Source organism: Phyllostomus discolor, chromosome 4 (genome assembly GCF_004126475.2).
Source record: "Phyllostomus discolor isolate MPI-MPIP mPhyDis1 chromosome 4, mPhyDis1.pri.v3, whole genome shotgun sequence".
NCBI classification, from domain to species: Eukaryota; Metazoa; Chordata; class Mammalia; order Chiroptera; family Phyllostomidae; genus Phyllostomus; species Phyllostomus discolor.
Window position 1 is genome coordinate 14,410,845 of NC_040906.2, and position 16,476 is coordinate 14,427,320.

The 16,476-nt window shown below is 50.2% G+C and overlaps 2 protein-coding genes across 11 annotated transcripts; one reads left to right on the forward strand and one right to left on the reverse strand.

Moving 5' to 3' along the window:
- The first annotated feature begins 3 nt into the window (after positions 1 to 3).
- GLB1L (galactosidase beta 1 like) lies at positions 4 to 11,911 on the forward strand. 10 transcript variants are annotated; one of them, XR_004902508.1, is made up of 18 exons: positions 13 to 205; positions 1,416 to 1,523; positions 1,734 to 1,900; positions 2,158 to 2,308; positions 2,470 to 2,530; positions 6,647 to 6,741; positions 6,842 to 7,016; positions 7,103 to 7,161; positions 7,270 to 7,391; positions 7,500 to 7,540; positions 7,668 to 7,786; positions 8,101 to 8,175; positions 8,322 to 8,411; positions 8,548 to 8,661; positions 8,954 to 9,085; positions 9,310 to 9,525; positions 9,700 to 11,022; positions 11,126 to 11,911. XR_004902508.1 is itself a non-coding variant. In XM_028508880.2 (17 exons), the coding sequence occupies exons 2-17, from the start codon at positions 1,455 to 1,457 to the stop codon at positions 9,967 to 9,969; spliced, it is 1,956 nt and encodes a 651-aa protein (XP_028364681.1). In that variant the 5' UTR covers positions 13 to 205; positions 1,416 to 1,454; the 3' UTR covers positions 9,970 to 11,911. The 10 variants fall into 10 exon arrangements, 8 of the variants coding, with proteins under 8 accessions (XP_028364680.1, XP_028364681.1, XP_035878717.1 ...); XM_028508880.2 differs by having other exon boundaries at positions 9,700 to 11,911; XR_004902507.1 differs by having other exon boundaries at positions 36 to 1,523.
- On the reverse strand, positions 10,070 to 16,375 carry ANKZF1 (ankyrin repeat and zinc finger peptidyl tRNA hydrolase 1). The gene is made up of 13 exons (XM_028508878.2): positions 15,848 to 16,375; positions 14,950 to 15,062; positions 14,409 to 14,511; positions 14,096 to 14,289; positions 13,590 to 13,702; positions 13,351 to 13,498; positions 12,851 to 13,079; positions 12,508 to 12,657; positions 11,402 to 11,885; positions 11,131 to 11,242; positions 10,829 to 10,996; positions 10,607 to 10,692; positions 10,070 to 10,405 (listed from the first exon to the last, which is right to left on the reverse strand). The coding sequence occupies exons 1-13, from the start codon at positions 15,993 to 15,995 to the stop codon at positions 10,282 to 10,284; spliced, it is 2,172 nt and encodes a 723-aa protein (XP_028364679.1). The 5' UTR covers positions 15,996 to 16,375; the 3' UTR covers positions 10,070 to 10,281.
- Between the last annotated feature and the right edge of the window lie 101 nt (positions 16,376 to 16,476).

The window sequence follows — 16,476 nt, forward strand, 5'->3', positions numbered from 1 at the left end:
AGCAACCGCCGGGCATCCGGGCGATGTGGGGGCGCAGAGCTGACCAGCGGACCGGTTAGCCCTGTGGTGGGACGGGTTCGGGGACCCGAGTGAAGGTTCCACTCCTGGCCTTCAGCAGGGGTCAGGACGAAAGCACCTACAGCAAGGGGGAGCAAAGCCGGGCCCGGCCCGAGGCCCCCAGGACCTCCATTTCCCAATGCCGGAGGTAGGAGGCGTCATACCTCCGGCGCGCTGGGTGGCAGACTACCGTCCAGCCCAAGAGTAGGTGGGGGCCAGCTGGATTCCTGGAGCTCTGATCTGTACAACCCTGGGGGCTCCGGCCCATATCCCACTACCCTAGTCTCGCTAATTAAGAGCTCAAGCTCTTGAACCAGACGAAGGTCTAAATCTGGTCGTTTAATAAAGCCTACCAGGGTGTGTGACCGCGAACAAGTCATTTAACCTCACTTTCCCTACTTACAAAATAGATAGGCTAGTCCCTAAGGTTAAGTGCATGAACCATGAGGACAGATTGTCTAGTTCTGATTCCACCTCTACTAAATTAGTTATGTGACCTTGGACAGGCTACTTAATGTTTCCGTCCCTCAATTTTCTCGTCTGTAAAAAGCAAATGATAATTATCTACCTTATGAAGTTGTTTGAAGACTAAATGATGTGTGTACTGCCTAGCAAAATACCTGATGCATAGCCCTCAATAAGTGTCAAGCAGAATTATTGTTGTTGTTATTACTTTTATTATTACCCTGGTCCTCACATCCCACACCTGGGACTGTGAAGGCAGGAGTAATGGAAATTCACAAATTCCTACTAAGCCTGGGCACCCAGCTGCTGTCCTTGACCCCTCTTTGTGCAGGCCGGCAGGGGTAAATTGAAAAGGAGTGCACATCCAGAGAAGATGGAATATCCCGGGTGGTGTTTAAATAGGGCTCTCCAGGAAAAAAAAAGATACGTTTTGTAACCTACCTCCCCACTGCCTCCCTTGCCCATGACTGGGATGATCTTCCTGCAGTTCCCCTTGGTTCTGACCCTGTCTTAGCACCGCCCCCCCTCCGCCCCCCGTTCTGACAGTCATCTAGATTTAACCTGCCCTGGTGCTAGAGGCTGAGGATTCGAGATGCACAAGGCACCCCCAACCTTTAGGGAGCTCAGTCTAGTAGAGCACTGCTTCTCACTCTTGAATGTGCTTACGATCCCCTGGAATCTGGTTAAAATACAAATTCTGGTTCTGTAAGTCTGAGGTGGGACCTGAGACTCTGCAGCTCTAACAAGCTCCCAGGTGTCGCTGATAAAACTGGTTCAAGATGTAGAGGATTTTCCAAACTAGTAGAGTAGCCGGAGACTAAGCCAGGCTAGCTAACTGCCTGGCAACTTGAGGTGCTCTCCGCCCCTCCTTGCTCGCCGAAGTTTCCTCCCAGGAATCCGCCACGTGACAGTTGGGCCGCCGTCTAAGCGCCATGGCTCCCAAAAAGCCGCTCGGTCTTCCCTCCTTGCTGCTGCTGCCCCTGACGCTACTGCTGCCCCAGGTAAGATGAGAGGATTGAACTAGTTTGCGGTGAGGCGTAGGAGAGAAAGTGAAAAATAACAGAACACTGAGCAGAACAGCGGCCGGCTCCCCACTCCCCCGCCCCCGCTTCGCGCCCCCCCCACCCCGCTCCCTCCCCGCCCCGCCTCCGCCCCCCCCCCCCACCCCGCTTCCTCCAGACCTCTACTGTGCATGATCTCTCCCTTTGCAGGCAGACAGTCGGTCGTTCGTAGTGGATCGGGATCATGATAGGTTCCTCCTGGACGGGGCTCCGTTCCGCTACGTGTCTGGCAGCCTTCACTACTTTCGGGTACCTCGGGTGCTTTGGGCAGACCGGCTTTTCAAAATGAGAATGAGTGGCCTCAACGCCATACAGTTGTAAGAGGGGCTCAGGAGAGGGATGGGATTTACTCTTCCTACCACCCCCTTAAAAAGGGGGGTCGGGACAGGAACACTGGCTGGGTATGAGGAGGGGGTAGAGTTCCAGGACTTCCAGGCAAAGGGTGGGAAGGGTGGGCCCGGACCTCCTTTCGACAGCTTTTTCCTGGAGATTTCCTGCAAGGCCAGGAGCCCTTATACCTCCCGGGCATCTCCCCATGCCCGCCTTGGGCCCTGTTAACCTCTTCCTTTCTCAGTTACGTGCCCTGGAACTACCATGAGCCAGAGCCTGGGGTCTATAACTTTAATGGCAGCCGGGATCTCATTGCATTTCTGAATGAGGCATCTTTAGCGAACCTGTTGGTCATCCTGAGACCTGGACCTTACATCTGTGCAGAGTGGGAGATGGTGAGTTAGTTGGAGAAGGGATAGAACCAAAGCCACCCAGATGGGGTTCCTGGGCTACGCCCTTCTGCCCACCCTCTAGGGCCACTTTCAGTACAGTCTTTTAACTTCTTCTCAGACAACAAAACCCACAAGCTTCTTTGTTGTCTTTATGTTTGTGTCAGGGGGGTCTCCCAGCCTGGTTGCTTCGTAAACCTAACATTCGTCTGAGAACCTCAGATCCAGGTAAGTCGAGACTAAATAAATAAATAAATAACACATAGCCATGGCTGGTGTGGCTCACTGGACTGAGCACCTGCCTGCCTGTGAGCTGAAAGGTTGCTGGTTCCATTCCCAGTCAGGGCACAAACCTGGGTTGCAGTCAGGCCAGGTCCCCACTTGGGGGCGTGCAAGAGACAACTGATTGATGTATCTCTTGCATTGATGTTCCTCTCCCTCTCCCTCTCCTCCCTCCCTTCCCCTCTCTAAAAATAAATAATTAAAAAAAATTTTTAACACAGAAAAAAGCAAACAACAATGACAAATGGGTCACTTGGGTGCCCCAAACAGAAGAGAGCATCCCCAAACTGGAGCTCATATTGCTTCTTTCACGCCCAGCAGAATGCTAGAAACTGGGGAACCGGACCCACCCAGTCCCTGTGCAGCAGGACTTCTAGTATAGCGGAAGAAATAGATTTTTAAAGAAACCCAAACCTGTAATATTGCGAGTTGTAAAAATACCACACAGGAAAATAGACAAGGAGTTGAGATAGTGAATAATAGAGAGGGCCTCTTTTAGGTAGAGAGGTCAGGAGATATTTTCTGAAAAGATGACATTCTGTTGATCAGAGACCAGGAAGAGCTCTAGTCATATGAAGAGTGGGGAGAACAACCAGACAGAGGGGACAAGGTACTCTGAGGCCCAGAGATGGGAAAGGACAGGGCAGGGTTGAGGCCAGCGAGGCTGGAGCACAGTGGGTAAGGGAGAGAGTGGTGCGATGTGAAATTAGAGATGGATGGTGACTGTCGATGCAGGACCTTGTAGGCCATTGTAAGGAGCTTGCATTTTATTCTCAATACAGTGGACAGCCTTTCAAAGAGTTTAACCAGAGATGTGACGTGATTGGATTTGTTTTCAGATGACTTCAGCCTGGGCGTGGAGGGTGGATGTCGGGAGGGGCGGTGAGAGTGATGGCGAAGAAACCCGCTGGGAGACTGCGCCTGGAGTGGAGGAGACAGTGGCTCCTGCACTACGGTGGTGGCAGAGGAAATGGGGAGAAGAGAGCAGAACTGGGATATAGATTGGAGGTGACATCACCAGCACTTCTTGATAGATTTTAACGGGAAGGGTGGGGGTGGGGAGAGTGCTAGTAGGGTCTGGGGAGAAAGGAATGCAGCTTCTGGCCAGTCAAGATGGCGGTGCTATTTACTGACTGGGAGGAGATAGAGAAGGCAAGGAGTGGCAAAGGAATGACGTTTGGGGGGAGAAAATAGTTCAATTTTTATCATTTCTGACTCAAGTCAGGATATTGAAGTAAGTAATGGGATATGTGAGTGTGGAGCTTAGGTGGAGGTCTGAGTTGAATTTTGGAATAAGTGCCAGCTAAAGATGGCACTTAAATCTATGGGTGCCGAGACATCACGTGGGGGCAGGGTGTAGAGAAGGAAAAGATGAACTCAGCATTAAGCTCTGAGGTGCCTAATGTTTCAGGAAGTTTGGATTTCGTTTCAGGTGCAGATAGGAAGTCATTGGAGCAAGGGATTAACTTTATCTTTAAAAAGGTCGCTCTGGTACCCCTTTATATCTGCTGAGGACTCTCCAGCTGCTGTTCTACTTTTCGGGGTACTGGAGAGCTTTATGCTCCTTAAGGCATTTCCCAAACTCAACTGACTATGAAATGCATTTAAAAAGATAAAGTATTGACGGAACACTAACATGCAATCTGTTTTTCTCAAGAAAATCAGTGACCTTTTTATTATTAACTCCATGGTGATTTCTCAGGCCTCATCCTCCTTGGCCAATCAGCAGTGATCAGCACAGCTGATCACTTTCCTTTGAAATACATTTTTCTCTCAGCTTCCGCAATACCACAGTTCTCGTCTTTGCCTCCCTCCCTACAATCTTTCTGGCCACTGCTCAGTCTTGGCTAAATGCTTGAGTGTTTCAGGGCTCAGTGCTTGGCTGCTTCTCTTTTCTGTGTTCATGCCCTGGGTGAGCTCATCCATTTGCATGCCTTTAAATTCCATCTTACAGCTCATGACTCTGAAATATGTTGTCTCCAGGACCTTCCTTTGGCCTCCAAAGGCATGTATCCAACTGCCTGCTTGACTTCTGCGTTTGGAGATCTAAAACTTGTAATGATACAACTAAACTCATGTTATTACCTCCTGAAACCAGCAATTCCGACAATCGCCCCATCTCAGTTAATGGCAAATCTGTTTTCCAGCTTATCAGACTCAATATTATGGTATAATTCTTCATGCCTTTCTTTTTCTCACACCCCACATTTAATCCATCAGAAAATTCTGTCAGCTTTACCCTCAAAATATATTGAATTCAACTACTTCACACCATCTCCACCGCCACCACCCTGGTCCAAACCACCTCTCTCAGCTGGATTATTTTAACAGCTTCCTAAATGGTTTCCCTTCTTTGCCCTTCCCCCATGTAGTCTATTCTCAATACAGCACCCAACGTGATCCTGTTAAAATACGTTTAACTATATATCAGATCATGTCATTCCTCTGCTTAAACCTCTCCAGCAGGTTCTCATCTCATTCAGAATATGAACTGTAGATTCCTTCAGATGGTCCACTAGGTCCTACCCAGTTGGCCCAGTCACCTCCCTGATGCCTGCTTGCCTCATGGTTCACACTGGCCTCCTTGCTGTTCTTCACACCCACCTCCCCCCGGGGCTTCTGGCAGATCAGCTTCGCAGCGAGGCCTTCCCTGGGCCACCCTTGAACATTTGGGCTCCCCCACTGCACCATTTTACACCTTCCTTCTCTGCGTTACTTTCTCTCCATGGCAGTAACCCACTGCATATTTTACCTCTTCATTTATTGTCTGCTCCCCTCACTGGAAAGGAAATTCCACAGAGGCAGAGATTTTTGTCTATTTTGTCCTATGCAATGTCCCTAACACCTAGAACAGTACGTGGTGCTTAGTTACCACCCACAAGTACTTGTTGAATGAAATTCAATGTATGCTTGGATTAAAGAAGGCAATAAAACCTGGGCCTCCTTTATACAGAACACACAAAATATAAAGGAATTAAATCTTTTAAAATTTATTTTTATTTTATTTTTAGGCAAAAGGAAAGGGAGGGAGAAAGAGAGGGAGAGAAGCATCAATGTGTGGTTGCCTCTTGCATGCCCCACACTGGGGACCTGGCCTACAATCCAGGCATGTGCCCTGACTGGGAATCAAACTAGTGACCCTGTGGTTTGCAGGCCAGCGCTCAATCCACTGGGCCACGCCAACCAGGGCTAAATCTTTTAAGAATACAAAAATATCCTCCAAAATATCTTTCATCAAGTCTGCCTTTGAAAATGTGCTATCTGCAGGAGTTGTCCTCAGTGATAGGGACCAAGTAAATGAACCGGACAGAGCTCCTGCTCACTAGCCGGGGGAGCAACTGAGAGCAGTTACAGAAACACATGCTTAACTACAACTGGTTATGTGCTTGAAAGAGAAGTATGACATGACAGGAGAGTGTGTAACGGGGATCCACCCAAATCTGGGGTATCGGAGGCTTTCTTGAGGAAGCGAAATATAAGTTAAGACCTGAAGACCGAGTTGGAGTTGGCTAGGTAAAGGAGGGTGAGGAAAAAGTGTCAGGCAAAGGTAATAACACTCAGGAAGACTATGAGGGTGAATCAACAAACATCACAATAGCGGCTGAGAATTTAAGGCATGACAGCTAATGTAATGGTCGTTCAATTGATGACTGAGGTCCCCGGGACTGTCGGGGTACATTGTGGTGTGGGTTAGACATCTTACCCTTCTGTAAATTACCGTGCTACTTCACAGCGATCTTGAGTGTACACGGATCACATGATAGTAACCCCACAACAACATGTTTAACATTTTTCTTTCAGTTAAAAAATAAACTTACAAGAAACAATGCTTTAAGTTTGCCTGTGCGCAAACTTTCTTGCTGTGCAGATATATAAGAACTTAGGGTTGAGAGCTGCTTCTCATAAGAATCACTGCTTCCCACACTGAGCCGTGGACAAGGGGGGCGCAGACTTCGGCCGGAGTTCAGGCAGCCCTGAATGAAGCCGCTGGCGTCAGTGCTGGGGGTGGGCACTGTGGAGGTGGTGGTGCCCTGATGAGCAGAGCGCTGCCCCTTCCTTCAGACTTCCTTGCCGCAGTGGACTCCTGGTTCAAGGTCTTGCTGCCCAAGATATATCCATGGCTCTACCACAATGGGGGCAACATCATTAGCATTCAGGTACAAGTGGAAAGTTGACTGGGCAAGGGGAAGGAGGTGCCGGGGGTGCCGAACCTTCTCCACCTCCCGGCTGAGCTCCACGTTTCCTTTCTCCTGGCAGGTGGAGAACGAATACGGTAGCTATAGGGCCTGCGACTTCAGCTACATGAGGCACCTGGCTGGGCTCTTCCGGGCGCTGCTGGGAGAGAAGATCTTGCTCTTTACCACGGATGGGCCTGAAGGACTCAAATGTGGCTCTCTGAATGGACTCTACACCACTATAGATTTTGGCCCAGGTCTCCTGAGCAAGGGTTAGGAGTGGAGTCTGGGGAAGGGGCACCTCTTCCGTGACGTCTTTTTCACCTGTGCCTCCTTTCTGCAGCTGAAAACATGACCCAACTGTTTGCCCTGCAAAGGTTGTATGAACCCCACGGGCCATTGGTGAGAAGCCAGAAGGGAGGGCAGTTAAGGCGAGAGTTGGGGTTGGGAATGGGTTGAGTACATTTACCCCCACCCCGTCTTGCTTATGACTCCTTTCACTCCCACCAGGTGAACTCGGAGTACTACACCGGCTGGCTGGATTACTGGGGCCAGAACCACTCCACACGGTCTGTGAGAGCTGTAACTGTAGGACTGGAGAACATGCTGAAGCTGGGAGCCAGTGTGAACATGTAAGTGCCGACACGGGGTCACCGTGAATCTGGAGCTGGGTGCTGGGGATGCAAGTTCAGATCCCATGGGTCAGCTTGTGCCTTTCCCTCCACCTCCCCTCACTGCAGGTACATGTTTCATGGAGGTACCAACTTTGGATACTGGAATGGTGAGTCCAGATGGTGTGAGGGGTGGAAGCAGGGACCTAGCAAGGAATTCGAATCTGAAGGCTGGGTGGATTAGGATATCTGGAAGAAAGCTGGATATGGCCACAGCTGCCCCTCTGATGGCGACAGGTGCTGATGAGAAGGGGCGCTTCCTTCCAATTACCACCAGCTATGACTATGATGCACCAATATCTGAAGCAGGGGACGCCACACCTAAGCTTTTTGCTCTTCGAAATGTCATCAGCCAGGTGCCCTACCACTTCATTAAGCCCTAAAGGCTTTTATTAATTTGGGGAAGAGAGTGCCTAAATTGTTTGTAAAGGGTTCCCAGAAGTTACTTGTGGTTGTCTGGACCACAGAGCCCTGTGAGCACCCCATAGAAGCATTTCTCATTTGCCCAAATGGGACTCCCTGGGGAGATACACACCAGTATGTGCACAATCACAGGATCTTTATGGCCCCTGAAGCTGTTCCCTGCACCCCAGGCTAAGAACCCTGTGCTAGGGTCTTGAAATAGGAGTTGTATGGTTTTTCTATGGCTCCTGACAGAATTTGGGCTCAGTTTCAGGAAATTCCCTTGGGACCTTTACCTCCCCCAAGCCCTAAGATGATGCTCGGACCTTTGACCCTGTACCTGGTAAGCTCCTCCCTATCACTTGATTCTATCCTATTAATCTCGAAGTAGCCCTTTATCCTGTCTGCTCCCTATTCTGAAACTTCCCTTTTATTGTTACTACCCCCTTCTTCTTCTTTTTTTTTTGGGCCATCCCCTTATTCTCATAGGATGGATATTTGCTGGATTTTCTGCACTTCCTGTGCCCCCAAGGGCCCATCTATTCAATGTTGCCAATGACCTTTGAGGCTGTCAAGCAGGTAAGGTGTAATCTCACATCTGGTAGATACGGCAACCGTCCACAACCGCTATAGCCAAAGGTCCCTGAGCTCCACGTCTTCCCCACAGTACCATTTGCATCGCAGTTTATCTTAAATACTCATCTTCCACACCCAGGACCTTGGCTTCATGTTGTACCGGACCCATCTAAGCCACACTGTTTTTGAGCCAACACAATTCTGGGTGCCGAACAATGGAGTTCATGACCGTGCCTACGTGATGGTGGATGGGGTATGCACCTAATTCCAGGCTACCTGCGAGGCCCACTTTCCTCTCCTCCCAAGCACCTTTCAGCCTTAAGTTCCCCTGTCTCCCTTTTCCCACTGCCTGCCCACATTTGCGGGGGGCCCAGGGATAAGCTGGGACAAGAGTTGACTGGGGGTGAGGTTCTGGAATGGACGGGTAATTGACAAATGGGCTGCCTTCTCTTTGCGCTCCAAGTAAGTGTCCTAGCGTGGCTTTCTATTTGGTGGCCGGGAACTAGATGCTGAGCCCTTCCCCTCATAGATCCTCTTATCTACAGGTGTTTCAGGGTGTTCTGGAACGAAACACAAAACACAAACTATTTTTGACGGGGAAGATGGGGGCCAAGCTGGATGTCTTGCTGGAGAACATGGGGAGGCTCAGTTTTGGGTCCAACAACAGTGACTTCAAGGTGAGCTAGCTTTGCCCGTCCCTTCTCCGCCGTGTCCTTAGGACCACACTCCTTTGGAAAGAGAGGGACCTGATGGGAGAGAAAAGCAAGAGCCACGTCCTTAGCAAAGTGTAGTGTCTTGTGGGGATGTGGACATGGCTCCTATTTGCATCTCAGGGCTTAATTAGGGAACCTTTCACCTTAGAGGTTACTGAGTGCTGAATTTTCATTTGCCTTCTTCACAGGGCCTATTAGAGGCACCACTTCTGGGGCAAACGATCCTTACCCAGTGGCTGATGTTCCCTCTGAAAATTGATAAGCTGGTAAAGTGGTGGCTTCCCCTCCAGTTGCCAAAAAGCTTGCATCCTCAAACTCCCTCCGGCCCCACCTTCTACTCTACAACATTTTCAATTTTAGACTCAGGTGGAGACACATTTCTCTTTCTACCTGGATGGACCAAGGTATTGCTGATGGTTGGGGGTGGGGGCAGGGAGGGTTTGGGGTTGGGGGTGGCAAGCCGGGAAAATCATGGAAGGGGTATCAGAAATTATTCCTCTGATTACAAACCCAAAAGGGGGTGATTCTACCACCTTGAGAACTGCCCATTTATTTCCCTCTCTCCTCCCTACCCCCAGGGCCAAGTCTGGATCAATGGGTTTAACTTGGGCCGGTACTGGACAAAGAGGGGGCCACAACAGACCCTCTACGTGCCAAGACCCCTGCTGTTTCCTAGTGGAGCTCTCAACAAAATCACATTGCTGGAGCTAGAAAATGTGCCTCCCGAACCCCAAATCCAATTCCTGGATAGTCCTATCCTCAATAGCACCTTGCATAAGACATATATCTATTCCCTCTCAGATGACACACCAAGTGCCCCCCAACCAATGGAGTTAAGTGGGCACTGAAAGAAAGGTAACCCCTGGACCTGGGACATGGAGCGGGCAGGATTCCTTGGCGTTGGCCACAGTGGCCAAAAAGAGCCAAAGGCCACCAGAACTGAACAAGTGCAGTTCCCTTACCAAAAACTTTATTGTAATTAAAGTTCCAGAGACAGTACCAGCTCCACACACCTCTGTGGCCATCTCTGCCCTGGCTCCTGAGTGTCTCTCGCCCTAATCTTCCAAATACTCTGGCTTCTCGGGGAAGAAGCAGCCTAGGACCAGTGTGAACGTGCCCCCTCAGGGTCTAGCACTGACCCCAGGTGGAGCTACGAGAGGTCAGGAGGAGGGCTTCCCGGCCCGGCAGCGGTGCTCCTGCAGGCAGCGTGTGGAGCAGAAGGAGAAGTCAAGGTAGTGAAAGGGAATGAGGCCTTGGAGGGATGTCCCACAGCTCCAGCAGCGTCTGAACAGAGGAAGAAAAACGGATGGACAGGTACCCCAGGAACTCTCCAAATCAAGTTCTCTCCGTCCCTCTTGCCATTTCTGTTTTCACTCCAGAGGTTCAAAGAACTCCTCAAATCCCCTCAACAAGCTCTCTACGTAAGCACTCATTCGACTCGCCCCAACATTATAGTCTACCCATCACTCCCGCCTCTCCACATACTGGGCATTGGCGATTGCAGAATCAGGGATCTGGGGGGCAGGGGCTCCCAACTGGGCAGCTAGTCGGCGCTCGGCAGCCAGAGCTCTCTAAGGGAGAGAGGAGTTGTGTTAAGGACAAGCCTCCAAGGGTGGACAGCGTACCCTACAAGTGACAGCTGCACACTGGAAAGGGATTACACCTCCAAGGAAGTCTCGCGGTGGAAGAGAGGACCTCCGGCCTCACCTTCTCCCTGTCGCTCAGAGAGGCAAATCGCCGCTGCTCCTCCTGTTCCCGCTCCTCCTGCTCCCGCTGCTTCCGCTGCTGCTCCTCCCGCTGCCGCCGGGCTGCCTTCTGCTCCCTTTTCCGCATAGCCTGCCGTGCCTCCATTTCTGGTGTCAGTGGCCCTGGCACCTGGAGGATTTCCGGGAAAGTATGAGGTAAGGCCTATACAAACTACCCTTGGTAAAACAGTAAGAAAGTAGAAAAGATTCAGCCAGGATCTATGATGCCTTCCCACTCTGCTGCTTCTTCCTTTCCCAGCTGACCTGAGCCTTGCCATAATCATAAGCATCTGGATGCTTCTCCATAAACCTTCGGAACTCATTCCGTGTTGATCTGTCAGCTGCGACGGCATATGGTGGCCGGGTCCGGGAGTCCCTAGGTGTGAAAACCCCCCAGACGGGTTCAGCTTGCCTCGTGCATCTCCAAACACCCCATAACAAGACCAAGGAGAATACTGTCAAGTAGCCACTGCCAACATTAGCCCTCAGATCATCCTCTCTATATGAAGGGCTGAGCGTGGGGACCCGTACTTACTGAACGGTGGGGTCAGCACCTGCCTCCAGCAGCAGGCGAACCACTGAACCTCTCCCAGCTGCGGCTGCTGCATGCAGGAGGGTGAAGCCACCGGAGCCCAAGGGGGCACTGAGCAGAGACAGAACTTCGGGGTCTATGGGGCTGGCAGCTAGCCAGGTTTGCAGCATCCCAACATCTCCAGCTCGGCAAGCAGCGAGAAGCATGTCCCAGAGCTCTGAATGACCGGGGACCTTGTCCTCCTCCAGGGAAGGCTCCGAAGGGGCTGCCTGTGCCCTAGCTGGCTGTGAGAAGACCTCTTCTCGAGGTTGCTGGGGGAGGGTCACGTGTGCTCCAGTCTCCAGGTCTCGGCTTTTCTCCCTCTTATTCCTTTTTCTCCTCCTCCGCTTGGGCAGTATTTCACACTCACGAAGATCCAGGGTCCCAATTGTCGACTCTACTAGCTCCAACTCTACCTGGAAGGCATCTTCTCCCTCTGAGCCTGAACCTAGGAAAAAACTTGACATGTTACATCCATCTGAAGAAAAAGCAGAGGGTGGAAGGGTAGGGGCTGCCCCAGATGCATAAGAATGTACATACAGAGATAATACAGGTCACTTTGAAATAAAATTATTTGTATTGTCAGCCAAGATAAAGTAGCACATAAAGAGCTAAATCCATTTGTATCACATGAAGAAATGAGGGTCTCAGCCCAAACGAGGGCAAGTCCAGGAGGAGCTAGGCAGAAACAAAGTCCCTAGACTGGCCCATGAGCAGCCTTAGATGGTGCACACAGAGGAAAGCATAGGAGCAGTGACAGCTACGCAGGCCAAGAGTGCAGCCAGGGAAGCCGTCCTCAGCATCCAATAAGGCCTACAACCCAAGGGCTAGAAAAAAGACTTTTCTGAGTACTAGTAATATATCAAGGAACAAGAGCAGTAACAGGAGAGTTGGAAAGGTCACTAAACACGTCTCAGTAACTTCTACCCCATATCCCATACTATAATCAGACCCGTGTGAATGTTGCGTAAGGGCTCATCTATGAACCAGACAGAGCAGGGGGTTTGCTATTGCATTTCTGGGACAGATGCCCAGATAGAGACTTGAGAGTTGACAGATGGTGTTCAAACCCTGTTCGGGAGAGTCCTCGTTCTGCCCCAGCGCCTCATTTTCGTCACTGGGGACCTTGTTTTCTTCCTTGGTAGCCTTCTTCCTCTCTCTCATTGTCTTCCAGTGTGTCTGAGGCGAGGCCAACCTGACTGTCTCCCGGGGGTCTTCTCCTGCCGTAAAACAAAAGACATTGCTCCACTTTAGCTGAGGAGAAGCCAGTCCAGGTCTTTTCTCAATGAAGCTGTGATTGGGCTGCAGCCCGAGAACTAGGAAATCATCTGGATGCAGAAACGAGAGCCCGAGCTTTGGGTTAGAAGGTACAGGAAGGTCTAGGGAGCCTGGGGGTCAGGATCAAAGGCTCACCATGGATGTGCAAGGTGGTCAGCTTATGGAGCACACGCTGTAGTTCTTTGAAGGTGGGTCTGCGGGTAGCGAGGGGGATATCCCAAAGCCGGGGATCCCCCCGTTGCAGGGGTGCCCCTTGGCCTCCGAAGAACAAGGACCGGCCAGAGCGGGGGGCACGCAGCAATACTGTCCCAGCCTCCCCCAGCGCCTTAGCCCAGCCTGGCTCTGCCAGCAGGTCACGAACGTCCTAGAGAACAGAGCAACTCAGTCCTGTATCTTTTCACTTGTTATCTTTAAATCTCCAACCAAAAAATGGCCCCAAGTATAGGAAGTAAAAGGTAGAAATGAACACAGAAAGAAGAAGGAAAAGACCAAGATTCCTGGGGATCCGTCCTATTCTACCTTTGTCTACCCAGAAATAGCAAAGACTGGAAGTTACAAGATTCAACCGTTTTACTGTAACTAATGAATTGAAAATGTGCATTCGTGGACCACCAGATCTTAGATGCCTAACTTACCTTATATAATGTGGCTTCATTGTAGCGCCTCAGGTTCGCTCCTGCAGAGCGACAGGCCCCGCCCCGGGCGTCACGAAGTCCTTGGGCTGTGCCGCGCTTGGCCCGTACTGTGTAGCGGTGAAAGGTCTTATGTGCCACCACGTCTCTTCTGCAGACAACAAAGACTCAGTACTGGAAACCTGGCACTCCCAGCTGAGCAGGATCCACTCCGTCCATAACCCCACCCAGCACCCTCTCACCCTTGGTAAATGGCACCGGCAAAGTGCCCAGCCGCAGCCATGAGTACCACGCAGTGTCTAGGACCTCCACTTTGCAGGTTCTGTAGTAGCAGTTCTGGCTCTTCTGGGGGCACCTGACAACAGAGGAGCAGGACAAACATCTGTCACATTAATTGACAGTAAGAAACCAAGTGCCTGTGCTCAATGCTTCACAAGCAACATCTCATTTCATACAACCACCCTGAGGCTTGTCTCCACTTTACAAATAAGGAGGCTGGTAGAGGTAGTCAAGATCAAGTGGTGGAACCATAATCTAAACCCAGGTTGGTCTGTTTCCAAACTTGATTCCATTACACTTGACCCTTCCAAAACCCAGGCTGCTCAATCCAAGAGTGTGATGTCAAGCTCGATACTCACACCCAACAGGAAGAAGGGGAAGAAGTGAGAAATGGACTGAGCTAAGCGAAGAATCTAGGCTGAGTGTACCAAAGGTTGGAGTTAACCATACAACCTGTGCTGTCACTTGCCTGGCGAGGGCCTAGGACACAGCGATAGGCATAAAGAAACTGGCCCTGGGCGTTTTGGAAAAGAACCCGATGGGAGCAGGAGCCTCGGGATCGGTTAGACTTCTCAAACTCAGGCTTCTCCTCTTGTAGTATCTGCAAGTCCTCCTCACTGGCTGAGTCTGAGTCTTCTGATCCTGAGATGCTGGAAAGATCTCCTGAAACATAAGACACCCAAGTTCGGTGCTCCAACTTTCAGCTTCCCACAAGCTCCTAAACAAGGGTCTTCTCCCACCCCCCCGTCCTACTCCCACAAAGGTCTCCCACCAGCCATCACCTGCGGAGCTCCGCTTTTCAAAGTCCAGGGCAGACAGAAGAGGCTTGTCCTTGAGACGTTGCTTTAGGTTAAACCGATGCCAGTCAAGCTTATAATGTTCCCTCTGGTAGGAATCAATGAGGGAAGCAGAATATGGAAATATGCCCCAGCCTAGCCTTTTATGCTACCGGGACCAGGGACAACACCAGGAAGTATGACCAGGTTACACCAATTGCCTTATTCAAAACATGGACCTTTAGCCCCGGCCAGGTGGCTCAGTTGGTTGGAGCACTGTTCCATTGTGAGTTCGATCCCTGGTCAGGGCACCTACCTAGGCTGAGGGTTCCACACCCAGCTGGGGCATGTATAGGAAGCAACCAATTGATGTTTCTCTCTCTCTCCCCCTTCCTTTCTCTCTAAAATCAATAAACGTACCCTTGGGGTGAGGATCTTTTGAAAAAATGGATCTTTATTCATTAAAGACATATCAAATACCTACCTCTCCTCACCCACCATTTTACTTTTGTTTCCACCCTTTAGTTCTGTACCTGGCAGCTTTTACCTGTTCCTGGTGGTTCTGGAAGGTCTGGTCACAGGTTGAGCAAAGTAACTTCCCTGAAATATCCAAAGGACCCTGGAGAGGTTTTCTTTCTGGGCTTGCTCTCTCCTCTGAACCTAAATAAGGGAAGGGTAATTACAGGTGGAAAGGGAGCCCGAATCCATAGTACCTGGAATTATAACAAGTATCTAATATATAAAGTAGAGGAGGATACAAAATAAAGAGATGGCATCTCCTTGCTTTCAAGGAATTTACAGTCTAGTAATCATGACATAAATGGCACAATAACCACTTTATACAATAAATATAGTTCTGAAAAGATGTGCAACATGACTATAAATCAAGCATTGTATTTAACCAAAGAGATTTAGATAATCTTGCAGAAAATATATTTTGGTAAAGTTATTTTTAATTGAGCAAAAATCACTTCCCCCAATGCCAATTTTTTAGCTTTCATTTCCAATTACAGTGTGCAGTTTTAAAAAAAAGGTTAAAAAACATAGCCAGAGACAAACGGAAATTGTACAAAATAAAATAATATGTAGTGTCATATTCAGCATGAAGGAATGATTTGATTGGAATCCAGTTAAACTTGGAGTATATCTAGGAATTTTGGAAAAATACCTAGGAATTTTGAAGTGTTTTTGCAGGCAGTGGTGTTAATAAGACAAGACATAAACAATGGCAAGAGACTTATTTGGAGATAAATTCAGGGGCCTGTACTAGACACAACATAGAGATTGAATGAATTTAAGATAAATTTTATCCCTTGGAAAGAGATGTCAACAAGAGCTCTTACTAAGCCAGGAATACCAAACTGAATATTCTCTGGAGGAGCAAAATAAGCTGCAAAGAGCCCTGTCACGTTCCTCGTGGGTCCACCCCAAATCTTCCCGGATACCTGGGCAGGAAGTCCGCAGAGCCTGGGCCAGAGTCTCCCCAGGAGGGCGCGTCACCAGGCTCAGGCCCCGAAGGACCGGGGCATCCACGTTGAGATCAAACAGGGAGACCGACATAGGAGCCTGGGCTGAAGCTGGAGCCGGCGACATGGCTGAGCAGAAGAAGGAAAAACCCAGACCTCCCCCCACCCGCCGCGGTCTCCACCGCGCAGCAAGGCACCTCCGCCCTCACCCAGGTATCGGGAGACACGTAACCTCAGCCCGCTTTCTCAAACCCCCAGTCTCGGACCACTCAAGAGTGACAGGAGGGATCATCCAGCTTTCAAATCGAGTTCAACAGAGATAAAATCACTGAGGTTCCTAATCGACCGCTCTTCGTTAACCGCGCGACAAGCTCCAGCAATGACTAATCCACGTGTACTCCTCCCAGCCCTCAGAGGTTGCACCACAGTTCCCCCGACAGCTGAGCCGCACCGCAGAATCCCCAGTTCTAAGCCCAGATTCCTGCAACACCAGTGCAATCTCGTCACTACGGAGCAGCGAAGAGGACAAACGGTAGCGCCAACACAGGGGCCCCGCCCCACGTCGAGCTCCCTATTGGTCCTCTGACGCCCCAAGACCCGCCCTCAGC

Bases quoted from the DNA above. Each gene is read 5' to 3' on its own strand.
- GLB1L (XM_028508879.2), top strand. From the start codon at position 1,455: ATGGCTCCCAAAAAGCCGCTCGGTCTTCCCTCCTTGCTGCTGCTGCCC. The intron at 2,309-2,469 runs GTGAGTTAGTTG...TGTTTGTGTCAG, and splicing joins TCTGTGCAGAGTGGGAGATG to GGGGGTCTCCCAGCCTGGTT. The intron at 9,086-9,309 runs GTGAGCTAGCTT...CCTTCTTCACAG, and splicing joins CCAACAACAGTGACTTCAAG to GGCCTATTAGAGGCACCACT.
- ANKZF1 (XM_028508878.2), bottom strand. From the start codon at position 15,995: ATGTCGCCGGCTCCAGCTTCAGCCCAGGCTCCTATGTCGGTCTCCCTG. The intron at 13,499-13,589 runs GTGAGAGGGTGC...TGTTGTCTGCAG, and splicing joins GCCGGTGCCATTTACCAAGG to AAGAGACGTGGTGGCACATA. The intron at 10,406-10,606 runs GTATGTGGAGAG...TCCTCTGTTCAG, and splicing joins TCTGCAATCGCCAATGCCCA to ACGCTGCTGGAGCTGTGGGA.